The sequence below is a fragment of the Cryptotermes secundus genome, unplaced genomic scaffold (genome assembly GCF_002891405.2).
Source record: "Cryptotermes secundus unplaced genomic scaffold, Csec_1.0 scaffold296, whole genome shotgun sequence".
In the NCBI taxonomy this organism is placed as follows: domain Eukaryota; kingdom Metazoa; phylum Arthropoda; class Insecta; order Blattodea; family Kalotermitidae; genus Cryptotermes; species Cryptotermes secundus.
In genome coordinates this window covers 583677-609598 of record NW_019737985.1, presented here as the reverse complement: position 1 = coordinate 609598, position 25922 = coordinate 583677, and the positions used below count along the sequence as shown (strand labels likewise).

General features: G+C 40.0%; 2 protein-coding genes across 3 annotated transcripts in view; one reads left to right on the top strand and one right to left on the bottom strand.

Moving 5' to 3' along the window:
- The window catches only part of LOC111870594 (serine/arginine repetitive matrix protein 2), a 60510-nt gene extending 48643 nt beyond the window's left edge, over window positions 1-11867 (top strand). The window contains exon 11 of the mRNA XM_023863003.2: window positions 11156-11867. Within this exon, the coding sequence (XP_023718771.1) occupies window positions 11156-11161 (6 nt within the window). The 3' untranslated portion in view covers window positions 11162-11867. The remainder of the gene's footprint in view (window positions 1-11155) is intronic.
- Window positions 11868-12833: 966 nt separating this feature from the next.
- Window positions 12834-25922, bottom strand: part of LOC111870602 (pollen-specific leucine-rich repeat extensin-like protein 1) — an 88416-nt gene continuing 75327 nt past the window's right edge. For both annotated transcript variants that reach the window (XM_023863024.2, XM_033753914.1), the window contains exons 2-5: window positions 18906-19025; window positions 16325-16459; window positions 14815-15880; window positions 12834-14355 (exon numbers count right to left, since the gene is read on the bottom strand). In XM_023863024.2, coding sequence (XP_023718792.1) covers window positions 14024-14355; window positions 14815-15880; window positions 16325-16459; window positions 18906-19025 — 1653 coding nt within the window. In that variant the 3' untranslated portion in view covers window positions 12834-14023. The remainder of the gene's footprint in view (window positions 14356-14814; window positions 15881-16324; window positions 16460-18905; window positions 19026-25922) is intronic.

The window sequence follows — 25922 nt, the reverse complement described above, 5'->3', positions numbered from 1 at the left end:
TCTCATAAGTGGGAATATCACTTAGTCCCAGTTTGAAGAGGTGTCTTTTAAGGTGACAGTGTCCTGTAACTAGTCCCACCACCCATCATAGCTGGTTCCTCTTTAACTTCAGCAATTCCTTCACTCTTTTAGCAAAGGGTCATCGTATGAGTCCCTTTGCTTGCCTGAGTCCAGTCAAGGATCCCCAGTATTTCTTGCGCTTCATATTTGTCCAGTCCCTGATTGCCTTTCTGGCAAAGCCTATAGAGATGCTGCAGGCTGGTTCAGGTCCTATGAACAGATGTTCAGCTCCACTCTTAGCCAATTGATCTGCTGTTTCATTTCCAGCAATACCCTCATACCCCGGCAAATATATTAGTTGTACCCTGTTATGTTTGGTCAGTTCCATGAGATTTTGGTGGCAATCCCAGACCAAATTTGAGTTGATCTCGAGTTTGTCAAGCGCATTAAGTGCAGCTTGGCTGTCAGATAGAATGTAGATGTTCCTATTTCGGTAGTTCCTATCTAGATTCTCCATAATACATGCCTTAATGGTATATACTTCTGCCTGGAATACTGTTATGTACTGCCCAAGGCCGAAACTAAGTTTCCGCCTCATGTCATAGCAGTTCACACCAGCTCCAGTGCCAAAGTACTAACCACGCCCAATGTTGCTTAACTTTGGTGATCGGACAAGAACTGGTGTTTTCAACATGGTATGGCCATTGGCTTGTCTACATTTACTTTTGTATCAAATTGCATGTTTGCCCATTGCATAACAGCAAACATTTCACAAGCAAGTGCCATTGTACGCTTAGGAATAGAGCTTGAAAACATGTATGGATGCACCTGTGAGGGGTGAGTTAGGTAAGACTTGTATTTCCCAGTGACATTGTTGCAGTCACATGGAAAATACTGTATGGGGGGAAAAGAACTAATTCATGCATTTGGTGGGGGGGGGGATATTAAGAATATTTTCCATTCCTGTGTTAATTTCTGTTTATTTGTGTCTTTGCAGTCATGTTTGTACTACATTGACAGGACCAAAAGAAATGTCTGCTGTGGAAAGTTTTTTATTCAGTACAGGGTCCAGTTTTCATTGTATATTTATATGTATCCCCTTTTCTTTTTCAGTAGACAGTGTTCTAGTTTCTTGAAACATACTGTTACATGCTTAAATAAGTTTCTTGGGTCAGTTATGACACACCAGTGACACAAGTGATAATACTTCATGTCATTATTACGTTCTCTAAACACATAATTTATTTCCTGTAGTTTCTTATCCTATTCTTAAGGGGATCACAAGCTGTGGTCATTGCTGTAGATCTTTTCAGATCTACCACTGATATACTTTAATTAAACTGTAAATAATATTTGCATCTGTAGGAGCCTTAAGTTGTAGATTCAGTTGGGCAACTGAGACAGTGTTTCTATGCCAGGTAAAGGTAAAGCTGTCCCTATAACAGGCTGTGAAGGCCCATGGAGTTGTAAGATGTCGAGGCTCTTACATTTTGTAGACAGTTGGCTCAGAGATGGTAGTAAGGTTGTCAGCCTTATGCACCAGCCACCCTTTACTCCCCAGGAAGATCCCTGGTACTCATTTCTGTTAGAGGCTGAGTTGACCCCCAGGGCCATAATGTGGCTGGAAGGATTATGTAAATTGAAAAAAAATCCAGTGACCCTCTGGCTTGTAGCATAGTTCCTCAGCCAACTACACTACTCTGTGCCCCCTCCCACGTCCTCTGCTTTTCTCTAATTGATTGGTAACTACTAGGACCATGTAAATATGGTAATATAAGTAAGGATAAAAACTGGGTCTCAGGATCTCTTTAACACCTCTTGCATTGACATTTTTTTATGGTTACCTTAGTGTGAAGAAGTAACTTGACCTAACCTGTTCTAACATGAGAGTTGAGGTTTTCACAGTGGTGACTGAAATGTATTTACTGCCTTTTGGAGCTCAGGCAGTTAATCGCCAGCTTCCCACCACGGCAGTCTGGGTCTGATCCCAGGTCAGGTCATGTGGGATTTGTGGTGGACATAGGGGCACTGGGGCAGGTTTTCTCCGAGTGCTTCAGTTTCCCCTGCCACTTATAATTCCACCAGCTGCTCTACAATCACCACCACCTATCATCCGGGGTGGTACAGTAGGCCAATTAGTGGCCCACCCCAAGAAACTAAAAAAAGAGAGAAAACTACTGTTTTTTGTGATGTGATGCCATGGAATTTGATAGGTAGGTGCCAGTGTTTTGAAGGAATCTGCTGCCTCCACTGTCAGTGTAGAAGAGTCTCATTTACCCTGGTACCTAAATGTCAGTCAACATGGTATCACATTCCAGAAGGCAGTAACCAACCTCACCTAACAAGTCAAGGGATATATATATATATATAAAGCTGTAGCACAGGAAGGTATAAGAGTTCTACATCTAAAGATGTGCCAGCTTCTTTCTGTGTAGTATCTAACTTTTTGTTTTACAGTGTGACACTTAAGCACTTTTACTGTCATGTGTAACAACAGTTGAATGAGAGAACTGCAGTATTGACTTATAACTGTAAGTCCAACTTGATCTTTTAGGCTACAAATGTTTGAATGAGTGCAAGTCAAGTAATTTCATTGTATAAATAATAATGACAGGAAATTAGTTGTAGAATTATTTGAGCTGAATTTTTTCTTTGAATTGCATCTTTATAATGAAATGTTTTATCTTTCAGTGATACAACTTTTCTTGAGGTTTACTTTGAGATGTGTTTAACACCCGTTGTGATTGAATTGAAATTTTGGACAAGTTGCCATATTGTGGTCCAAGCAAGCTTCTGTGTGCCAGTAACATTCAGTATGCTGCATACTGAGGGCTGATGAAATTATGGATTTTTTTGTAGGCCAGCGGATAAATTTGTGGAGTTTTCTGCAGAATCTTAACATTTTCACCAGCCACACTTAGTGAACAAAACATTCTGCCCGCTTTCATCCAATATGATGAGTGTAAACAAATCCAGCATTGCATGTGTATATAAATATCGCAAGAATGTTTATGAACAGGTATCACACATCTGTAAATTTGACCACTGCAAACATGTAACATTTCAATGTGAAGCATATCTAATGTTTAGGAACTTGAGTTAGGTTTAATTCTGAAGATGATTTTCTTTTCTGGTGTTTTTCACAGTTTCAGTTTTTCCCTAACTGTTGGTTAGAACAATAGTTAAGATCAATTTAAATTTTTGCACATTACCATACACTAGTGCTAGTTATGTTAACCTTATAGCTGAACACTAGTCAAGGAAAAGCTGAGTAGAATGATTTTTACCTAATTATTTTCCTTACAATTCAACTGTAACTGAAACATGTATTATTTTCCTTACAATTCAACTGTAACTGAAACATGTATACATTTTAAAATGGGAAATAGTGGAAAGTGTTGATGGTGTCAAGTTGAAGTAAAAAAAATTGCAGCCCTGGAATGCCACAGAAATGTCTTCAGTTGAAAACTCTTTGTCTCCAGATCCTTGTCAGAGCACATGTGGAGCCAGCACGGGATATGTTGTTATATGTAGATTCACAAGATATAGCAGGCCTAATTAGTTGTTGTACCACTAAATTACAGTTTAGTATAGAATGAAACTTTCCTTATTTAGAAGAAAGGCAACAGCTCCTGCCCTCTTTATGCAATAGTTTTAGGGATGGTAGCTACATTTGTCCCTGGTTCTGTTCTTAGTGCTTCCCAGATGGAATGGGGTGTAAGAAAAGACTGACTCTCCAAATTAAGTATTTAATAACAGTTGCTAACAATAACAACAATAAAAAACTTAAATCATTACATTAGTACTTCAGATATGCATATGACTCTATGCCCTTGACCACATCAGTTGGTCCAGACTAAAACCCAATAAAAGAAAAATGTACAGAAGGTAGCTGCACATAGACCCAGACCCAGAAAATGAAACTCACATAACATTGTGAGATAACCCAAATCTCATTGTTACTCCAGCACTAATGTGGGAGCAGCAAACCCAAACACTAATAAATAACAACACCAAACAAAATTCCAGGTACTCCAGTTACAACATCCCAAAATGAAAAAAATAAAAAAACTTACATACTGTTGCAACGAGGAGACCCCTTGACCTCAATGGCCAGAGTGAAGAATCAAAACCCAATTTGGAAATCCCATCGAAACAGAATTTAGCAACCTATTTTACCCAACTGCTGGAAAGCAAAGACTGCTCTCCTAAATCACCTCACACTGGCAGAGGTCCTCCTTTCTAAACAGAGAGGAAGGGAAAATTACATGGTGCATGGAATTAGGGGATAATGGTAAAGGAATGATGACACAGATGCATGTGGGTGGAATGAATGAGGGGAGGTTACCGGACTGAAATGGGCAACTGCTGAGCTATCCGAACATAAAGAGGATCAGTGTACGATTTGAATTTCTTACAGTGACAGTTATAAAGAGTCTTGTCTTCTGGGATATAATACCATATAGTCTGTTGAAAGTTGACCGACATTTCAGCCTGCACAGCATTATGTCCTAGAAGACAGAACTCTTCAAAAAACGGCATTCTTAAAGATTGGTAATTAGGTTCTTCACAACAAAATTGATTCTGAAATTTTCTGCCATTATGGAATACATTGATATCATTCTGGGATGTGACACTATCAAGTCCATAGATGTTTACCAGTGTTTTGGAGGAACACTGATGGACATCTGTCAGATTAAAGCCATCAATCCCGGAATATTGTAATCTTCATTAGTACCAATGCTGAATGTAAGTATGTGGAATGTGCTGTATTGGAAACCATAAAGTGCTGGATTTGATATTTTGAATGTATTAATATTTCCTCAGGATGCAGTAGTCACTTCTAATTAATGTGGCAACTTGATCCAAAATTAAACTCTTAAACTGAGTGAATCGATAATTGGATGAAGTGTCCATACATTGGTATGGACTGTCACTGCCGTGTTTGCTGATTGAGATCAGACAAGTGTTCCACAGGTTTTCTGTTACATTGCGGCAGAATATCTGACGCGTTTTGAAAATAAGTTTATTCTGTTTGATACCTGTATGCCTAAATATATGGAGAGACCGGATAATGAAATGCATTATTGTGATTTTCCAGGTAAATACGCTGCTAAAATATTCTTACTTTGCTGTGTTATAGTTGTTTGGGGGGGGGGATATATTTTTTATCGATTACAGTTTTAAAATCTAAGATTTCAACCCTTCATATTTGATGGTTTCACCATGAAACCACTTCCTTTGAGATGCTTTTATGGTCAAATATTTGGAATCATTCTGTGGAACAAAACAAAACTGAGAAATTGAACATTTTAAATTTTGTTAATGTGAGATCACTCTTCACAGAGAATTTAATGTGCAGGTTTGGTCCCACAAGAGCCACAGAATTTTTACATTTCTAAAAATGTTTGGATATTCAAATTTATGTAAAGTATATGATGTTCCTTCATTACAAGGAATTGTGAGCTTGAAGTGCAGATATAATTTAAAATAAAAGATTTTTATTGTTTTATTCTTCTCCCTGAGTCTCTTAATAACCGGGTACAAAACTTTTCCTCTTAAGGATTAAGAAGATTTTTAACTTTTAGTACAATTTACATTTAGCAGCCCTAGTTACCTGAATATAAGCATTAGATTCTCATTAGTTATATTGTACTCTAACTTTAATTTACTTAATTACTGTTGGTTGTAAATTTACTCTAAAAATATGTTCAACATTTGTTCATAAGTGAGACTCCACATTCAGCAGATGTAAGTCTGTAGAAGAATTGTGTGATATGTGTTGTGAGGAATATTTGTACAAAAATATTGAAGTTTCACTTCTTTTAGTTTTTAATTTAATAACTTTAGATGGAAGCATAGAATACTAGGAGGAATAATTTTATATTTCAAGAAGTAGATATTCTTGACTGTTTTATGTCAGTATATATATATGTGCAATTTCTTTTCTTTGTAATGCATATTTGTGTATGTATTGGTATCTTATCCACAGATGTCCCATTTCAGAATCTGTGAACTGTATTCCTAAGAGTTTAGAACATGCTTTGTAATGTTAAGGAAAGGTGGTATTTCGCAGAATAGACCATGAGTATGGAGGAGTAGTCATATATTTAGTATGTTTCGTGTGTTTGAGTAAAACTTGTCAGTCAGGATGTGGGTTTCTGATGTAGAAGGCTCGAGGAATCAAATGCAGAAGAAAGAGCATGTTCTTTGTTAGGCTTTGATCTGAGTGCCATCTATGATCAGATTCCAGGCATTCTAACACAACTCAAAATATATTGTATTTGCAGGTGATTATGGCCACATTTTGTTTCTGAATGTAATATCCCCTGCAAATGGTTCAGAAATTTCACAATTTTATGAATATGTTATGACATGATTTTAGTTATTTTCAAAGCTTGGTGAAATTTCTTGATGTATAGTTTTTTCAGTTCTCTGGATACAGTCAAGACATTTTGCCACATCAGCTCTGCTGCCAAATAGGTAGGAAAGTTTTTGAGTGCTGTCTCCAGAAAATTTATGTGTTTAACATTTTTTCCAATGTTTCAGTAGTAGTAACTTGAATTGGGGTGATTTATACAGTAAATTCTTTTGTACATGCCCACTGAGGTGGAAGAATCAGGTACATCTCCCTCGAAGTCATGCGGACACTTCCAGGGGAAAGCTGACCATAAAACTTAGTGTATAACCACCAGTAGATCTTCATTCCATTCGGTCTCTGCTTCCTTTCTGTGTTGATAAATAGTGTAGTCACCATTTATGGATGTTTTTTAAACTGAATGAGCAGAAGAGGGACAACAGATCATTAGCATATTGTTGTTTAATGCAGCAGTTGTTTTGTTCTGTTTTATCCAAAATTTGATTGAAAATATTGTACTACAGTCAGTAAAGAAATTTCACCTGGCTGAAACTTGTAGGGGAGAGAGTTAGATTAACAGGAACGAGAAGGAAATCATAGCAGTCCATACATATAGACATTGTTTTAAAGCGTTGCTAGTTTAACACTTTCCATGAAAAAATTAAATTAATGATACTTACAACTGAATCATATGCTGGAGATATTATAACTCGCTGTTAATTAAATTACGGGCATCATATAATACTCCTAGAAGCATCCAGAAAATGATTTACTGTGTGTGTCGAAGAAGGTAATTGTGTTTCCATCTAGTGAAAACTGCATCCAGCATTTATAGGAAGATGTCATTCATTTCATTGTTTTGACAGCTACAGAAGTGAAGTGTATGGAGTTGGTGATATCATATGTGGAAAGAGTCCATTTTCCTTGAGAATATTTACTGCAGTTATATAAGGAAAACATATGTTTCTCAGTAGCAGATAAGGTGAAATACGTACAACAAATTAGACATAATATTGCTGGCAAATGTTCCATTAAACAAACGTTTTCTCCTTAGTGTGTATTTTCGTATTTTATAATAAAGTAAATCGTGTAGACCCTGGAACATTTGTGGAGTGAATTTCTCTACAGCTGTATAATTTTTTAAAGTAGTAATGTTAGATTTTATATGGAAATAGTGAACACTAACAGCCCTTATGAATGTACCAAGTTACATTGTGCAGAATTTGATTTTTTTAATGTGTTATTACTACTTGAAAGTAAAACTGAAGATAAATAAATATCCAACTTTCTGTGGTGTGACTTCATGGCTTCACACATTTTTGATCGTGATTTTGGCTTTGATGTACACTGTATGAGATTATGATTTACACTTGGTTATAAGTGTGTCTGCTGGAGTGTTCTTTCAACTTGAAAGATGACAGTACAAGAAAAGAGACTGAATAGGATAGCTGGACAGCAATATAAAGATTGCAGTATCAATTTATATGCATGGACTTGTTGCAGTTAACTCTATACAGTGTGTTTCTCTAAACCAAGTGTCCTTCTACTTCATCTTGAATTACATATGAAAAGCCAACAGTTGTATATTTGTAACATGTACGTTGGAGAATGTGGACTTCTTGATGTTAAGCCATGTAGAGGAAAATATAAGGCAGATGATACGCTACCTCACACCGAATCAAAAATGTTATAACATCATCTTAGTATCAGGAAATGAACATTGAAAGATTACAGAACATAGACAGTATTTTATTCTGTTATACTTTCTGTGGTAATTAGAAGACAAGTAGTTGATACTGCTGATTAAAGTATTATAGAAAACCAAATCAGTGATCATTCTGTGAAGGTAGCTCTGTCCACCACAATATCTGAATTTCAACGAAGATGCTTTAAATATAGTGCTTGCTATTTCATATTGCACTGATGTTATGCAACTGAAACTTCTTCAGTATCTGGTGACTTTGCATTGTCAATGCTGGAAGTGTCCTGTAAGGTTATTTACTTATTTTTGTCATTGCATGCTGTAAGGTATTGTTACAGTTCCGTATGGTTTGACTGATAGTTGTTATGTAATGCGCAGACATCATGTGGCAACTTGTTTCCAACCATATACTGCAAGAGTGTATGTACATCCCATGTATACACTTCAGACCCATAAAATGAAGTATTTTGAAATAATTTGAATTTTTGTGGTAAAATAATTCTCAAGCAATTGGACCCTTTTCACTTGAAGTGAAGTATTTTTTCTTCTTGGCCTCTGGCTGGTGTATTAGGAATATAAGGGAAAGTAGTGGGTTAATATATCCAGAAACAGTATGCTTCACTGTCACATGCTTATCTGGATCTACTGTTCTAATGCAAAACGTTTGCTGTACTTACCCAGTACTTGAAACACACAGAAAATAACTCTCAGGATTTTCTGTAGCAGTATACTGTGTTTATAATAATGCCAGTAAAAGACAGTTGCACTGCACCAAAATGTTTCATACACTGTGGTCAGTATCACTATCAGAATTTAGTGAAGCTACCCCAGATATTGAATTTAATAGAGCACCATGTTTACCAGCTCCACCATCTCCATCTTTGCTCCTGGTCAAACTGATGTCACTATAAGCACTCTTATTTCCCACATACACAGTTTCTTGACCATCAAGAGCTTCTGTAACAAATTCTGAATATCTAAAACATGAGTATATCTTAGTTTCCAGTTGTTGCTGATTTAAGCAAATGTTATGTCTTCCATTTTGAACATCACATTCCTATCAGCAGCCCAGTTTTCAACAGTTGCACATGTTAATTTTAGTCAGATTCAGTTCTGGATGATAAAATGGTAGCCTCAAGACTGAACATCCGTGCTCAGTCAGAATCCGTTTTATCTCATAGTTGCATAAGCAGGCTTGTAGATCCCCCCCTGCAATTCAGCCAAAGTATGACACTTATCTTTCAATTCATTGTTGAAGCTGGATCAATTTGAATATTGTGCCACAGAGCATTATCTAATACCAAAATTCCGAAAGGGGGGTGGGGGTAGATTTGGAATTGGCTTCAAATTGTTGTCTTTCATGTTCCTTTTATGATCTCTTGTAGAGTGATGGATTGAAGACTTGTGTGTTAGGAATGAAATGTTGATCACTGCCAGCGGGTAGGCCGCAGATGCAATTGCTGTTCTCATCAAATGGCACTGATTGAGAGTGTGCCTCATCCCTAAAAACTTCACTTCTGTACTTTGCAATGCTCCTTAAATATATCCTCAAAACTTTGATATTGTGGCATATTATGAGGAGTCATAAATTATTCTCAAAGCTCTGATATTATGACACTTATATGAGAAGCTGTCAGTTATTACAGTAAAACTTGGTTATAGCAACATCGGTTTCTGCGACACCTTGTCTATTGCGTCAAATATTCAATGGTACGAACGAATTCCTCATAAAACAACTGTTTTTATACCTTGCTTAGTACGACATGCACAAATGCATCAACCTCGTATGTAACGTCATTTTCATTCCTGAATTTCTCTGATATCGTGGGAAAGTTCGATGTGTCTGCCCACCCTCACTTTCTCTACTTGCTGACGTGACTGTCCTGGAAGAATACGACCGCGGGCTGCAAGAGGAGCGTGGGTTTTATGCGAAAACAAGGGTGTGGGGTGGGACTGCGTGAATAGTGCAAGAGGACGCGGCAGGTTGTTAACTGCATTCCTTTCCTAGAATCTCGTCTAACAGGACCTCACATTGTCTACTTACCCTATAGTGTTCCTGCCTAAACCCAGAGAAGTGCAGTAGCGAAAACATGGCAATGAAAAGGAAAGTTTTAAGCATTGAAGAGAAAGTTAAAGTGATTCGTGAAATATTGTGTGTATTGTCAGTGAAAAGCGCTGTAATATGTCTTTGATATTACACATTTGGGCAATTCCACGTTAATGTTACGTTAGTCTGTACTTAACTACGTATTTCACTAAAAAATGCAACATTTTAACTCGGTTTTTGGTAGATTTTTATGTGACTAACCTAAGGCTACTGTGGAAGTGCCCATTTCGGTTACGACATTCGTTTATAACGACACTATATTTAGGTCCCTTTGATGACGTTATAACCAAGTTCTACTGTATTTGTTTTTATCCATCTTAAACCCAGCCTCATTATCACTTTTCTTAAATATGATGCACTTGCTGTAAACCCAACTGATTGGGCAAAGTTTGTATGGATTCCCTTCACAGTGGTCTTTGCTAAACAGTGATATGAAAGTCATTAAGTGTCCCATATATAACACATTTCTTAAAATTGTCTGGTGTTGATGCAGGCATGATACAAGTTTCCCTTTGTGAGGAGTCATAGACAAAGTTGATACTCCTGTTGCTCTTTCCTGGGTTTTCTTGAGGTTTGTGGGAACTCCTTCGTGAGCTTCCCTTTTGATGAATTGATATGCTTAGGCCATGACCTCTGTTAATTGGCCAGGAATGACCTTTGCCTTCCAATTTAACTTTGAATAGGCAGCATCTTAAAAGTGACCGGATTTTTTCTCTGCATTAGTATCATGGTTCAGTATGTCAGCAATACAACCCCACACGTCCACAGCTGCAACATAACTACCCCAGATACCCCTTTGTGAAGCAGTATTGGAATATGAACTCAGTGGCACACTCACAAACTAGAGGCTGAGAAGAATAAATCTGTGCCTGTGTTTCATTAATGTTTGCATGCTCTGATGATTATATCTGACATTGTTCTCTGATTTTTTGAAATTGTTGGGTGTGAGGGAGTTAATTTCTTGTGTGTTTTGTTTTAAATGATCTAGGTGTAAGCTTGGATTGAGCATTCAGCCATGTGTGGATTCAGCTTGTCTTGAAAGAAAAAGAAAAACATGAGAGAAAGAAGAAGAACAAAAAAGTGAAAGCATCAACATGAATAAAAGAACGGAACTGATGCAAAATATATATGTATACATAAATTGAAGGACCTCTCATGAAAAGACTTGCATAACACTGTTAATATTGCCTGATAAACTTATATACATTTTAATTATCACCTGACTTGTAATATTTGATGGTTATTAAGTAAGCAGCAGGTGCTTTTTCAGTTTGTTTTCCATTATGTGTCTAATATAGTTAGTCATACAGTGTTCCTCTTTGGCAGATTTAAACCTGCAGTGAATTGTAATATGCATTTGAATACAAAATGAACCTCTAGTCTGGCATGGGGATAAGTTGTCATGAACATTGTGTAATTCACATTTCAGTAATTGTTCATTTTATTTGACTCAGTCATCAGTCTAAATTGGACATTTATAATACACCAGTATAAGTGATTTTTTATGGTAGATTTTCTTTCCCATTTTTTTTTTCTGTATGTCTTTCAGGATGCTATAAATAGCGTGACTTTTACTTGATTTCTCTGCCAGCTTATAATGGGGTTGTTTATCGGAAGCTTCTTATATAAGTATGTAAATATGTATACATTTGTAAATACATATTTTTGTACAAATATATTGTTTTATATTATTTAACAGATTTGTTGTTTCATTCATGAGATCTTGCCCGCTTTCCATTTCAGTTTGGAGTGTGAATGTTAAGGTAATAATGTTTTCTACTGAGCATCTGTATGTTCCACACTAGTGCAGCCACATTACTCCATCACACATACAAGTGCCAAGAAAGTTTAGTATCAAATTACAGCCAAGGTCATCACATCATTTATGATTATATAATCTTACAGTTCAACATGTTTAGGGCTTAACTGGCTGTTTTCATGTGCAACCAATACTAATGAAAACTTTACATAATTGACATTAAATTTGTATTATGTAGTTTTCTTTAGTATTGTTTGTCCCTGAAGTGGCCAATTAAGGCTGAAACACATTAGGCTGTAAGATTATTTAATCATAAAAAAATTATGTGCACTTGGAGGCAGTTCTATTCTCATCTTAACCTAAATAATGTGTCTGCTATAATGACTTCTTTCAAACGAAGGAAGATAATTTTTCTGGAAGATGGTTCACTGTGCTTGTGAACCTGTCTTGCTGAGTATTTCAAGTCCTGGAAATTTATCATCATAGATGTTGGGGAGGTCTTTCAGATTACGTAGATTTAAGGAGCAGACTTTTTTAATGGCTCAGCTGTTGTAGTGCCAACGCCATTTATACATGGTATGCTTCAGTTTTTTGTGAGATTTATGACCAGGATGTGGTACAGCTGTTACACCTGCTGTGAGGAAAACAGTATCACCACATAGGTTGATTTTTTATGGGTGTGGTTATTTAGAAATGAACTTGTTTAATTCCTTGAGTCAAAAAACGCCACTGCCTCAAATTTCATTTTATTGACATACCACCTTTTAAATACTCAAAGGTTATGTACACTTCTGTATTAATGCCACCATGTTCTCTGGTGTTCACTGGAAGTGTAATTATAGGTTATGTCAAGTCACTGCAGGAATTCCATTACATGTATAGAGAATGCCACTAATTTTGGTTTGATGTGACAGGTAAGTGCAGGGAGAACAATTGAGTTACTTTAAACCAGTTATCCAAGCATCAGGTTTTGACAGTGTTGTAAGTCATAACATTAACCATCATACAAACATATATTTAAAAAAAAACATTTATTATTATCTGCCACATGTTTAGACTATAAATGGTCATCATCCAGTGAAATACACAGTGCAACGAAATATGTACAGACTCTATGTATAAAGATAAGGAGTAACTGTGTTTTACCCAACCCTGCTATCAACGCATTACCTATGGTAACGGCGGTGGGACAACTCAACGCAGGGTTGACTGACAAAGTGAATTAGTAGTTGTATTTAACCCACCCCCATCACCACAACATAATAATTGGGGACAGCGGTGAGATATCCAATCCACCTCTGTTGCAGAGGCGTAATATATGGCGGAAGCGGTGGTACAGCGGTAGAACACACGACTACCGCGCTACCGGCACTTAGTATTTTCATCAACCCCCTCTTAAGATGTAATATATGGTGGCAGCTGTATGCAACGAAGAAGGTCCAGAGCCAGGAGAATCCTAGTTTAGAGTAATTTAGTATTATTTTCATCAACCCCCCCTTACAGCATAATATGTGGTGGCAGCGGTGGGATACCTACACGCCCCCCTGTCACCACGGCGTAACATATACCATGGAAATTCAGACTGTCGGTGTAGTCAACAAGCTTACAGACAACATAACTTAGATAGATTTTGCTTGTGAGAGAAATTTTGTAATCATATGACTTTATTTTAGGATACTCAAAACATCCTAGAATGGAGCAAAATTAGTAAGCTCAAAAAATAATCCAATACAATGGAAGACAAAACAAGTGGGGTTTCTAAACAGATGGAGAACTTCATCAGTATAGTTGATGATAGCCTCACTTATGTTCTCAAGTCATTCTTATTGGATTTAATAGTGCAAACTTCTGAAATGAAAAGGATAGAATATTGAGTTGGCCAGTTTACAAGCTGGTTCTATGCCCTTCAACTGAAGAATCCCACTTGCACATTTAAATTTAAATCACTTTTGAAGATATGAAACTGTATAGTGTGGTAGCAGTTCATCAGGGTGTCACAGGTATGTCAGCAAACTTCTACTAGGCTGCATGGTATCACATCTCAGAAGACAGTAGTTTTCATAGTTACTGTCATCAAAGTTCCATATCACACATAAGTCACTTCTGCTTGACAAGCACAACTGCAGATACGACTTCCTCAGAGTTCCCCTTATACATGTCTCTCCTGCGAATGTTACTATCAGTCCATGAGAGAAACTGGTTGCCTTGACTGACTGGAACAGCAGAAACTCTGCCATTGTGATCCTGAATATAGTCTGTTATCTGAAATTTTTTGTCACCGCCTTCATCCACATAATGGCTGTTTCCCCTCGACAGGTCCGGTGCTGGAATCTCGTAAGCCCGTGCAGGTACAGCTCCTTCTGGAGCATGAATTGGCATCCAGCTAGAGGAAGATAAGGCAGAGAGCCTACCTTGGCTGAGGATATTTCCTGAAGAAAATAATGGTTTATATATTTTGTATATTTGTGTACATCATTATTTTCAAAATTTTTGGGCACCACTGAATGAAAGTGTAGAGTCCATGAAATGAGAGTGTGTAAATAAATAAGCTCCATTCCAATTATCAGCATTGGTTTCTACTGGATACGGTTTCTTTTATTTTAACCATTAACTACACAGCTGCACCTATAAACGTACTGAACATCCTTGTAAAAATAAGTTTGGAACAACTTCTGAAATGATTGAAGTATCTTGTTTTGCACAAGTAATATCCATAAGAGGTTTCAGTAAACCTGATACTATAAAGAAGGATAATACTATTTGTAGGTACGGGTATGAAGGTCCTATCTACTGATCTCTCACATTGAGCAGCTTTTGCAGTTATGTGTGTATTGTCTCTTCATGTTGCATGCAATTTATATTTCTTGAACTGACTGTAGTTCACATACCTGTTTCTGTGGCTTCATTTTGCAACTCCATTTGCTTGCCAGATAGCGGAATTATAGAAGACTGTGGTTTATGATACAGTCTCACAGGAGGTCTAACACCTTTATACAAGAGCATAGGACTTGACTCTTGCTCTGACCCCTCCTCCATGTTGTGCTCTTGATCATCATCAGTGTCCTGAGAAGTTATCTTGAGAGCTACATTCTCAGTGGTGTGCAGTACCTTTGTTTCATCACTACGTTGCTGTGGCCGCAACAATGATGTGTACGATATGAGTGGGACATAATATGGTTGTGGCAACACTGAAGCTGTCCCAAAGCTGTATGTAGCAGGAGGATTTGTGGCATAGGATGCACTTGTGTGGGAACTGCTCAGAGCTGCTGCTGCTGCTGCATAACTGTCGTGTGGTTGCGGATGGAAAATTGCTTGTGTTATGTCAGGATGACTCAGTGAATTTGATGCAGAACTCTGAGGTTTTCTTGCTGGTGGGTCATAAAGTGTAGCTGGTGGTGTTTTAGGTAGATGAGGATTGTGTGCTATGTATATTACAGGGTAAGGATGTGGTTTTGATTTTACGAGGACAGCTGATGGGGGCCCTGCATGGATGTGTTTTGATAAGACTGGGATAAGATTATGGTAATGACCAATTGGTGCTTTTGTCACAGTGAGATGGTGATGTGGTGGTCCCAATATATATGTTCCTTTGTGTTTTGTTTTGAAGTACGGGCGCAGCACCACAGGTTTAGGGGGTCCATATGTGGTGGCTTGCATTGGTGGTGGAGATGTTGGTACTGGTTGTGGCGCTGAAGGGGGAGCTGGTGTAGTGTATGCAGGAGGACTGTAAGGTACTCCACTCAGAGATGAAGATAATGAGAGTGAATCATATGTAAGATCCACATTTGTGTGTATAGGGGGTGGTGATACAGGTATCGGTGGTGGCAGAGGCGGCAGCGGCAGTGGCGGTGGTGGTGGCAGTGTTGCAGGTGGTTGCAGTGATGGAGTACTGGACACGAAGTAACCATAATATGGAATTCCCTGGTCACCACCAGCCACAGTCTGTATCCCCACCTGAATGCAAAATTAGGCACAGTTAATACAAATCAGATTGATAGTGATTATATCATACATTTTTCCCATATTTTGTTTGTTTAAAGGTACATTTAATCTGCAAAGTTCCAGTCATCTTTAGTGTGTCTGTGTGTATCAGTCAGATACTCTGTGAATACATTCTAACTGAATTTAACATTTGAGTTTCTTAATTCAATTTGAGCCCAAATTGGCTCTCTCATGTTCTTATCCATTATTACTCATATTATTATGCTGAAATGTCAGATGCATACATATTGTGTTTATAGATCATTTATTGTTACATTTATTTCCTGGGTCCAGAGACTTAACACACAAATTAGATCAGAAGTAATCTCAAATTGCTGATCACAGTGATGATAAATTAATGGAAACTGAGGTATGAATTACATTAAAAGCCACTCAGAATATGTGCAAGGTACTTACTTGTGTTGGTATAATAATGGGACCAGTTCCAAGAACTGATCCAGGATAAACCAGCAGTGGCTGCTGGAATCCTGGCAGTTGGTGGGTCCCAGATGTAGCAAAGTAACGCGATCCTTGTACTCCATTGTAACTTTCCTGATAAAAATGTCATTGTTTTATTATTTATTAACAACAGCTTTCTGATGGAAATTAATTGCATTCCATGACTAATTCAAAAGCTCATAGTCACTCAGCTAATCCAAAAATTCCATGATATTTATGGTATCTGAAGGTTTATTATCATATTTACCAGAACCTGAGCTAGGTGAATCCAGTTCACATTATCACACACTACTTCTTTAAGATAAATGTTAATATTATACTCCCATCTACACCTACAGCACACAATTAGTGTCTTAATGTTTCCAATATCATTGAATCATTCAGTGAATGAGGTTAGAACTTTCTAACAGACCCAACAGAGTAGGCGTCTCCAACCCCCTAACCTGAGGATGGAAACAGATTCAGTTTCCAAAATGTTGTGTTCTTTAGAATAGCAGACAATGAACAAAGTCCCAAACCCCAGTAATCATGAGTGTTATATACCACTGTCATAGCCTTTTAGAATCTGCTAGGCTCTTAATGTTTGTAACTAAAATTTTGTGTGCATTTCTTATTATGCCCATGTGCACTGCATACATCAAACGCCTAATAATTCTTGGTATGATCACCCTAATCATGTTTGGTGAAGAGTTGTAATTTTTCAACTCCTACTCTTCTACACTGGGGGGAGGGGTTGCCTTTATAGGGGTTAAAACGGCTGAGCCATGAAGCTGACCACTCACTTCCAACCAGTGTTGAGGTCAAAAAATTCTGGATCTATACATCCACTCCCCCATATGCCTTCATGGCATAGTGCTTAACTAGTTAAGCACAGGAACAACTTTACTTACTTTTTATTATTCTACAGCTTTGTATGACTTTTCCTATCTTAGATCTGAGTATTACTCTCAGCATTTTGTTCTTAAACACACTCAGTATTATACGTATTGCAACCGTTCATTTTGATTGGAGGACTGTTGTGCATTAATTAAATATGTATTAGGTTAAGATTACAAGGTTACAAACAAAGAGATCCGGCAGATAGCCAGCTCTTACACGCGGAAGGGACATAGTTCAAGTTTTGCTATGTGGACAGGAAGTAACATCTGGTAATTTCCTGGAATCCTGGCAGTTTCAGCAAAGTCGGAAAGGCTTTGAGAAAATGAGAGCTGACAGCTTGGGACAGCGATAACTTAGAAGTGGGACGGCTGGAGCCTCACACCCTGACCGTAATGCATCAAGGGGCTGTCGACCGTAGCGTCAGGTCAGCATCTGCCAGAATCACATAGCAGAGCAACATGATTGGGAATTCAAAATTTAGGGAACCTCCTAGTTTGAAAACTTAACCAATGGCAGAAGTGGAGGAGTGGATTTCTCTTGGAGTCTGGGGTTCGTGGACCTCAGAATTCAGAGAGGGTGCATTCCACCTCGAGGAGTCTTGACACAACTTTTGGCAAAGTCGGACACTAAATTTACAACTATGGCCTTTCCGTAAAGTAGTATAAGTAAAGTTCACATTAAGTGTATTAATAAATTCATTTGTATTTAGTATGCTGGAAGGGATTAAATGAACCATTAAGTGCAACGGTCTAAAGTGTGTGTGTGTGTGTGTGTGTGATTGAAGCAGAAAGGTTCTTCCTGCCCTGCCCGAGCCAGACCCGTATAAGACCCGGGATAGGAACTCAGCTCTACAGATTACTAAACAGAACCCAAAGAAGTGAGCGGTGAAAGAGTGGCGACCAACGTAAAGGGCCCAAGGAAGTGAGCGGTTACAGTATCCCCTAGGTTGAGAGACCAAGTTTCATTCCTATACAAAAGAAAACAGGTAGTTTTATTTATGATATATCTTAATGCCAACTTCATCTCCATGTAGTGCATCCCATTTTCATAGATAAGGGTCTGGGTTGTATAATCATGATATCTATAGCTAGGACAATGGTATTATCTGATTTCAGAAGATGAAGTCATACTGACTAGTGTAACCATTACATACAGTGTGGAGAAAGTGTCACTGCCATGTTTGGACTAGTTTAGTTTGAAGTTTAAGTATTTGAAGTATAAATTAGATCTAATTCTTTGTTGACAGAAAAAAGCAGAGTTGTCCCTGGGTTTAATTAATTAAGCCACACCATGAAGACATATGGCTCAACCATTTTCGACCTTGGCATTAGATGTAGGTGAGTGGTCAGCTTCACACCCTGGCCCAGGCCCATTAGAGAGGAGGCTGGGTGGGCCACAGAGCTCCTCTGGACTGCATCGAGTAGGCAAAAAAGCTCTGTCGAGAATTGAACCCCTGCTGTTCAGCCTGTAGCCCATCACTCTACCAACTTTGCTATCCCGACTCCTCATAAGATAGTACTATACTATCAGAACAGTCATATTGACTGTAAATCTGTCAAAAAAGCAGCTATTACTGACAGACATCAAGTTGAATCTTAACAGCCTGCAGTCATATCTAAAGAAAATTAAGTAATTTTAATATGCCTATTCATCACATTACCTTGGCATACTGAGTTGCAGCATCTTCTCCAAAATGTATCACAGCCCCTCTTGTGATCTGTCCAGGTGGCTCACCTCTGGCATCCCACACTGTTGTCAGTAGTAATATAAGCAGCACAGACTGCAACAACATAGCTGCATATCATCTTAAATATATTAGCCAACCATACAGCAAATAAATAGTCTTTCCCTCCTATGATACCTTCGAAGGATTAGTAATTTACTGAATTAGTTGTCAGCCATCCTACAACATAGATTCCATATTTATGCAGATTTACAGATGGAGAATGCCTATTGTCTGGATACAGATAGGATGAGTATATATCCAGTGTCAGAGGCTCATAAATTTTAATAAATTTTAACACTTATCAGTCCACCTGTTTTGGAGCTCCTTTCCCACATTTCATATCTTCAGTGATTATTTCTTTCAGTTTCATTTTAATTGTATTCTATCATCTTCTCCACAGCCATCCCTTGACGATATTCCATCACCAAAATTGCTCACATATTTATGCTTTCTCAAGGAGTAGCAACCAGATATACTGGATTAATTAGTGAATGCCTGGCAGGTCTCTCTGATAGTGAGGATGTCAGTGAAGCCTGGAGGGACCTCAGAGATGTTGTTATAAATGCTGCTGATGCAGTTTTAGGAAGAATGGAAAGGATAAAGTGTAAGAATTTGTTTGATGGAGAGTGTGAGCAAGTGACAAATCAAGAAAACCAGGCATATAAAAGAATACAGCAAAGGAACCATACTCGAGGGGCCGTGGAAGAATACCATGAAGCAAGAAGAAAAGAAAAAAGATTGCTTAAAAAGAAGAAAAGGGAATATGATAAACAAGAACTGATTGAACTGGAGCATTTAAGGAGTTCAAACGAAATTAGAGCATTTTGTGAAAAACTAAACAAGAGTCAAAAGGACTTTCAACCTAGAACAACCTTATGTAGAGATAAAGAAGGCACAGTATTGAGTAGCGATGAAGCAGTATTAGAAAGATGGGCGCAATATTTTGAGGAATTATTAAATGGTAACGCCTCCGTACAAGTGGAAGGTACGACCATAGACCGGAATCAAGGAAATTTTGAGGCTGAAGAGCCAACACCGACCATAAAAGAAGTAGAACAAGCTATCAAAAAATTGAAAAATAATAAAGCTCCAGGAATGGATCTCATCATGGCAGAATTAGTGAAATTTGCAGGCCCAGAATATGCCAAGCACTTACATCAGCTAATAGTTAAGATATGGATAACTGAAATAATCCCAGAGGAATGGAACTGTGGGAACATCCCACATTATCACGCATTTCTGCAACACTCGCTCTTCACATCACTTTTCACCATCACGCGCGCTAACCAATCAGATTGCCTCAAACGTTCGCATTTATACGGCGCCTCCTGCTAGCCAGCATCTACGTCATTACGCGTGCTAGCCAATCAATTCTTCCTCCTCAATTTCAAGTTTCGCTCCGCCCCACCGAGCAGTGTATAAAAAGGGGCAGCTCCAACGCCGAGTATTCGATTCGATTCATTCGATTCGGATGGATAAAGAGATCGGATTGATTGAGGGTTAGAGATCAAGGTGGATTCGAGATTGTCTGTTTGACAGGACAGGACAGGACTGATTCACGCTCAAGGAGTATAAGATTGATATGGTGTACTGTGCGGCTGGAAAGTTGCGATTGGATAGACAAGTGGGATTTAAATTCGGAGGTGTTCGGACAGTATAAAGGAGTTAATTGCTGGTAGCTCTGAAATTTTCAGTCCTTGTTTGTTTGTTTGTTTGTTTGTTGTAACAATTATCAGACTTTGCTTGAGGCCTGTGTCGTGTCGTGTCATGCCATGCCGTGCCAGACATGGCTATCATGCGTTCTGGGCGGAAAATNAGCCTCACTACAGGCAGAATATAAAGAAAACGTGAAGCTATATCCTGCAGCAGATGAACATTACAGGAGACTGTTCAGAATCATTTGTGAAATCGAGGATGTGGCCAGCTTCACACCAGCCACAATTGGAGAAAGTGTTGAGTGGGCGGCAATAATAAATGCCGCTGAAGAAAGCAGAGAGGGCTATTGCAAGGCTCTCAAGGGCAAGATCTTGTTCAGTGCTCTGTACGGAACCTACACAGTTACACTGAACGATCTGAAGTCCCTAGTGAAAGCAAAAACATCAGCTGCAACAAAAACTCAGACGAAGCCCTCCCAAGAGGAAGACTTCAAAGAGGTCCGAAGGCGGAAACGGCAGAGCACAACCGAGTCCGCCCCGATTTCAAAGAAGGCAGCGGCTGCCACAGGCAACAGCCAGACCAAAGAGGTGCCCACCCATAACTACTTTGCTCCTCTCAGGGCGACAACAATAGACACCGACACTGCTGATGACAGAGCCACTGCGCTGGAGGAGGGAGCCACTACTCTGGAGGTGGAATCATCAGGTAGAGCAGACAGGCCACCACCAATAATTATTACGATCACAGTGAACCTCATTAACTTACAAAAGCAACTTAAAAATGTTGTCAAAGGCGACTTTGAGTTCCGCAGTACCAGAAACGGGACCAGAGTCCTCACCAAGAACATGGCGGATTTCGAAGCCGTCAAGTCCCATCTATCTAACAACAGTCTTTCATATTTTACCTTCTTTCCCAAGTCCCTAAAACCCATAAAGGCCGTAATCCGTCACCTCCCTCACAATACCCCTGCGGAGGATATATCTGATGGACTGGTGACCCTGGGATTTGATGTGGTCAGCGTGAAGCAGATGACAACCACCCGCGGGTCGCCTTCAGACGAAAGGATAGCAAGAAACCTTCCGCTCTTCCTTATCACCCTACCCCGGACGGCAAAATTACAAGAAATTTTCCATCTTCAAAGCCTTTGCCACATTTCCATTCGGGTTGAGGCATATAGAGCACAGAGTGGCCTTACGCAGTGTCACAACTGCCAACAGTTTGGCCACGTCTGGGCCAATTGCAAACAACCTCCACGTTGCATGTGGTGCGGGGGTGGCCACCTGCACAAAGAATGTCCTGAGAAGCAGAACGCTGCCTCCACTCCAGCATGCTGCAATTGTGAATTGAAAGAAGGAGAGAAGCCACATCCCGCCAACTACCGGGGCTGCAGACACGCGAGGGAGGAACTGCAGAGGAGGAAATCGCAGAGAGCACCCAAAACTACGACGGGAAGGGTGTTCTCCTCGAATATCGTTAGCCCTGGAGTCTCCTTCGCGGCAGCGCTCCGTGGCAGCACATCGCAGGAGCAGCGACCTCAGACTCTCCAAGTTCCAGTGGCAGTCCCACCAAAAGCCACGAAACCGAGCATCCCGGTCTTTGTACAGGAACCAAAAACAGGTCAGTCAACTCAGGCTAGTCATGTAAACAGTCCATCTCTCGACAATATGTTGAGAGTAGTGACTGTAGTACAGCAGATTATGACAGAGGTCAGTGGTGCAGTGTCCGAAGAGGAAAAAATAATGGCCATTACCAAAATTGTTTTAAGCCTAATGAAACAAAATGGCCACTAGAGTACATAGGCCCCTCAAAGTCATAGCATTTAATGCGAATGGCATTGGGAGGCAGCGCTATGAGCTCAGTAAACAGCTGCAAGACCTACACGTAGATGTGGCCCTGTTTTCAGAGACACATCTGAAACCTCACGAGAGGTTCTTTATTCCAAATTACTACTTTTATAGAATCGACCGCCAGTCCGGGAGAAATGGCGGAACTGCCGTTGCAGTAAGAAAAGGCATTCCCCACAACCATGTAGACCTACCACCCCTTGTTTCAGTAGAAGCGACAGGGGTCTGCATACCAATTGGTAATAGCGAAGTGCTGCTTGCAGCTGTTTATAAATCTCCAGGCAAAGCCTGGAGTGATGCTGACATCACTGAGCTCTTAAGCTTCAGACGAAAGTCTATTTTGGCAGGTGATTTGAATGCTAAGAACCCATTTTGGAATAGTAGAGTTTCAAACCCCTCAGGTTTGAAACTTATGGATTTATTTGATATGGGCGATTTCGAAATCTCAGCTCCACAGTGCCCCACTCACTATTCCCCTGCGGGAAATGGTGACGTGCTAGACATTGTGGTTCACAAAAATATCAGAATGTCAGAGGTCGTCGTCTCTGATATTTTGGATTCAGATCACCTACCAATAGTATTTCACATACTGGATCACGTTAAAATTAGCAACCTTTCGGAACCCATTGAAAAATTTACAGATTGGGAGCGGTTTCAAAGCCTCGCTTCTGAACTAATATCACCTAAACTAGAAATAAATTCGGGGGTAGAAGCCGATAAAGCGGCACGCGACTTTGCAGCCTCTATTGCTTCGGCATATAGGCTGTCGACAAGTAAAGTTACACTTTCGGACATAAACAACGATCTTCCTGGTCTAGATCGTTTGATAAAATATAAACAGAGGCTACGAAAACTGTGGCAAGAAACCAGGGATCCAGCGTGTAAAACGGCAGTCAATTGGGTCACCAAATCAATCAGGCGAATGACCCGTAAAAAGGCACTTGAACGGTGGGAAACAAAAATAAGCAACGCTGAAGTCACACCTCAGTGTATATGGCCCATTGCGAAATCTCTCCTTAAGAGAGACGGACCAAGGGCACCAACTGCTATTCATGGTTCTTCTGGCCTAAAATTTCATCCTTCTGAAAAAGCCAATGAAATTGCCGACTGTTTGGAAATTCAATTCACGCCACATGACCTGTGCGACGAAAACCATGAAGAGCGGGTGGAGGCTAGAGTTCAAGCTCTGCTGGAAGCCGTGGATGAAAACCCCCCTCTAAGGATCAGACCATGTGACGTTCAGAAATTAATAAAATCCCTGAAATTAAAAAAGGCCTGTGGAATTGACGGCATCCCAAATGAATGCCTCAGGCACCTTCCAAGGAGACCATTGGTTCACCTAACTCACTTATTCAATCACTGTTTTCGGCTCTCTCACTTTCCAAATACTTGGAAGGAAGCAAAAATAATAACTTTACCTAAACCGGGTAAAGACCCGAAATTTCCTCAAAATTTACGTCCGATCAGCCTCCTGTCCACGACAGGAAAACTATTCGAAAAAGCAATTTTGAAATTCCTCCATAAACATATTGAAGAAAGAGACCTGCTCAACGCAAGTCAGTTTGGTTTTCGTGCACGTCACAGCACGACATTGCAATGTATGAGGCTGGCGGACCACGTGACCCTTAATTTCAACAATAAAATGTCTACGGCTGCAGTGTTCTTGGACATCGAAAAAGCCTTTGATACCACGTGGCACTCAGGCTTGCTGTTTAAATTATCAAAATTGGAATTCCCCAACTCTTTGACCAAGCTTATTGGGTCCTTTCTCTCTAAACGTAAATTCAGGGTCTCTGTTGAAGGCGAAATGTCAACGCCAAGGGAAATACAAGCAGGGGTGCCACAAGGTTCTGTTCTTTCCCCTACTCTCTTTAATTTGTATATAAATGATGCCCCCCATACACAGGGCGTTCACCTGGCCCTCTTTGCAGACGACACCTGTCTGTATGCGACAGATCGCAAAGAGGGTTTTATTGTTAGAAAACTCCAGCGCGGTCTCAGCTCAATGGAGACCTGGTGTGAGCGCTGGAATATAAAAATTAATGAAGATAAGACTCGGGGGGTCTACTTCTCTCGTGGTCGTCGACCGCCTGAGTCTTGTCTTACTCTAAATGGAAGAAATATTCCATTTGTAAATAGTGCAAAATATCTAGGTGTAATCTTCGATAAGAGAGTGACTTGGAGATTACACATAGAAATGATCGAAGCCAAGGCCTTCAGAACATTCATTAGAGTGTATTCCCTATTCAAAAGTGAGCGATTGAGCGCTAACATTAAACTGACCCTCCATAAAGCTCTTATTAGATCCGTAATGACTTATGCTAGTCCCGCCTGGGAGTTTGCGGCAGACACTCATCTAATGAAATTGCAGCGCCTGCAAAACAAGGTTCTCCGCACGATTGGCAATTTTCCAAGGCGCACACCGGTCCGCGATTTGCACATGGCATTCAAAATCCCGTACGTATATGATTACATAACAAAATTATGCAGGCAACAAGCAGAAGTCATACAAAATCATGATAATGAGAATGTTCGCAACATCGGACAAGGCGAAGCCCGACACAGAAAGTATAAGAGGCTTAAACTTGGCGGCGGTCAGGCATACGACCGTTCAAGTGACTAGACTGCCGTGGTAGCTAATACTACTAGGATATTTATTTATATATATATATATAAGGGCATAATCTGCTGTACCTAGCCTGGACTGACAGAGGCCGTGTATATATTGTACATTTAAATAAGAAATAAGTGTGTATTGTAAATATGTGTAAATACAGACAATGGACTTATTAATACAGACTGACTAACAAATGACAGACCCGACCTCTCGTCAGAGAGGGCGCTACACATGGATAGGACAGTAACTTTCATTCAAAAGAAACATCTGGTCATGAGCCCCAGCTGGGGCTTGACACCAAGACAGACAGACTGACTGACCGTCAGTTGTAACATGACCTTGCCTTGCCTTGCCGAGTATTGAGTTCATCAGTTTTCAGTCTACGATCAAGCAACACCAGCCAGCAGGCTTCGTCGCCAGCGCTCGGTCTTCGGAGGCATCGGCAGGCTGCGCCAGGCACGACTGCCTCGGCCCTCCGGCTCTCTCACACCTGATTCACTGGGGCACCGCACCTGGACTCGCCGGTGGTCGTGTTACTGTCCGACCCACTGGGCATCTGGCGTAGCCACTGCCTCATAACTTCTACGAACGCGCTCAACGACTAGCCTTTCACCAGCAGCCGCCGCGCTGCGATCAAGCAACCTCCGACTCACGCTGCCGCGCGGCAACCAAGCAACCTCCAGCCACGGCCGCACTCGGCCAGGCCACTCACCGCAACTAGCCTCTCTCCTTACCGGCGCGCGCCGCGCTACCTCACCGGTCAATCATCTCAGCAGCCACGGTCCTTTTCAGGGCCAACAAACTGTTCCGAAGAAGTGGGTTGTCATCGGAGTA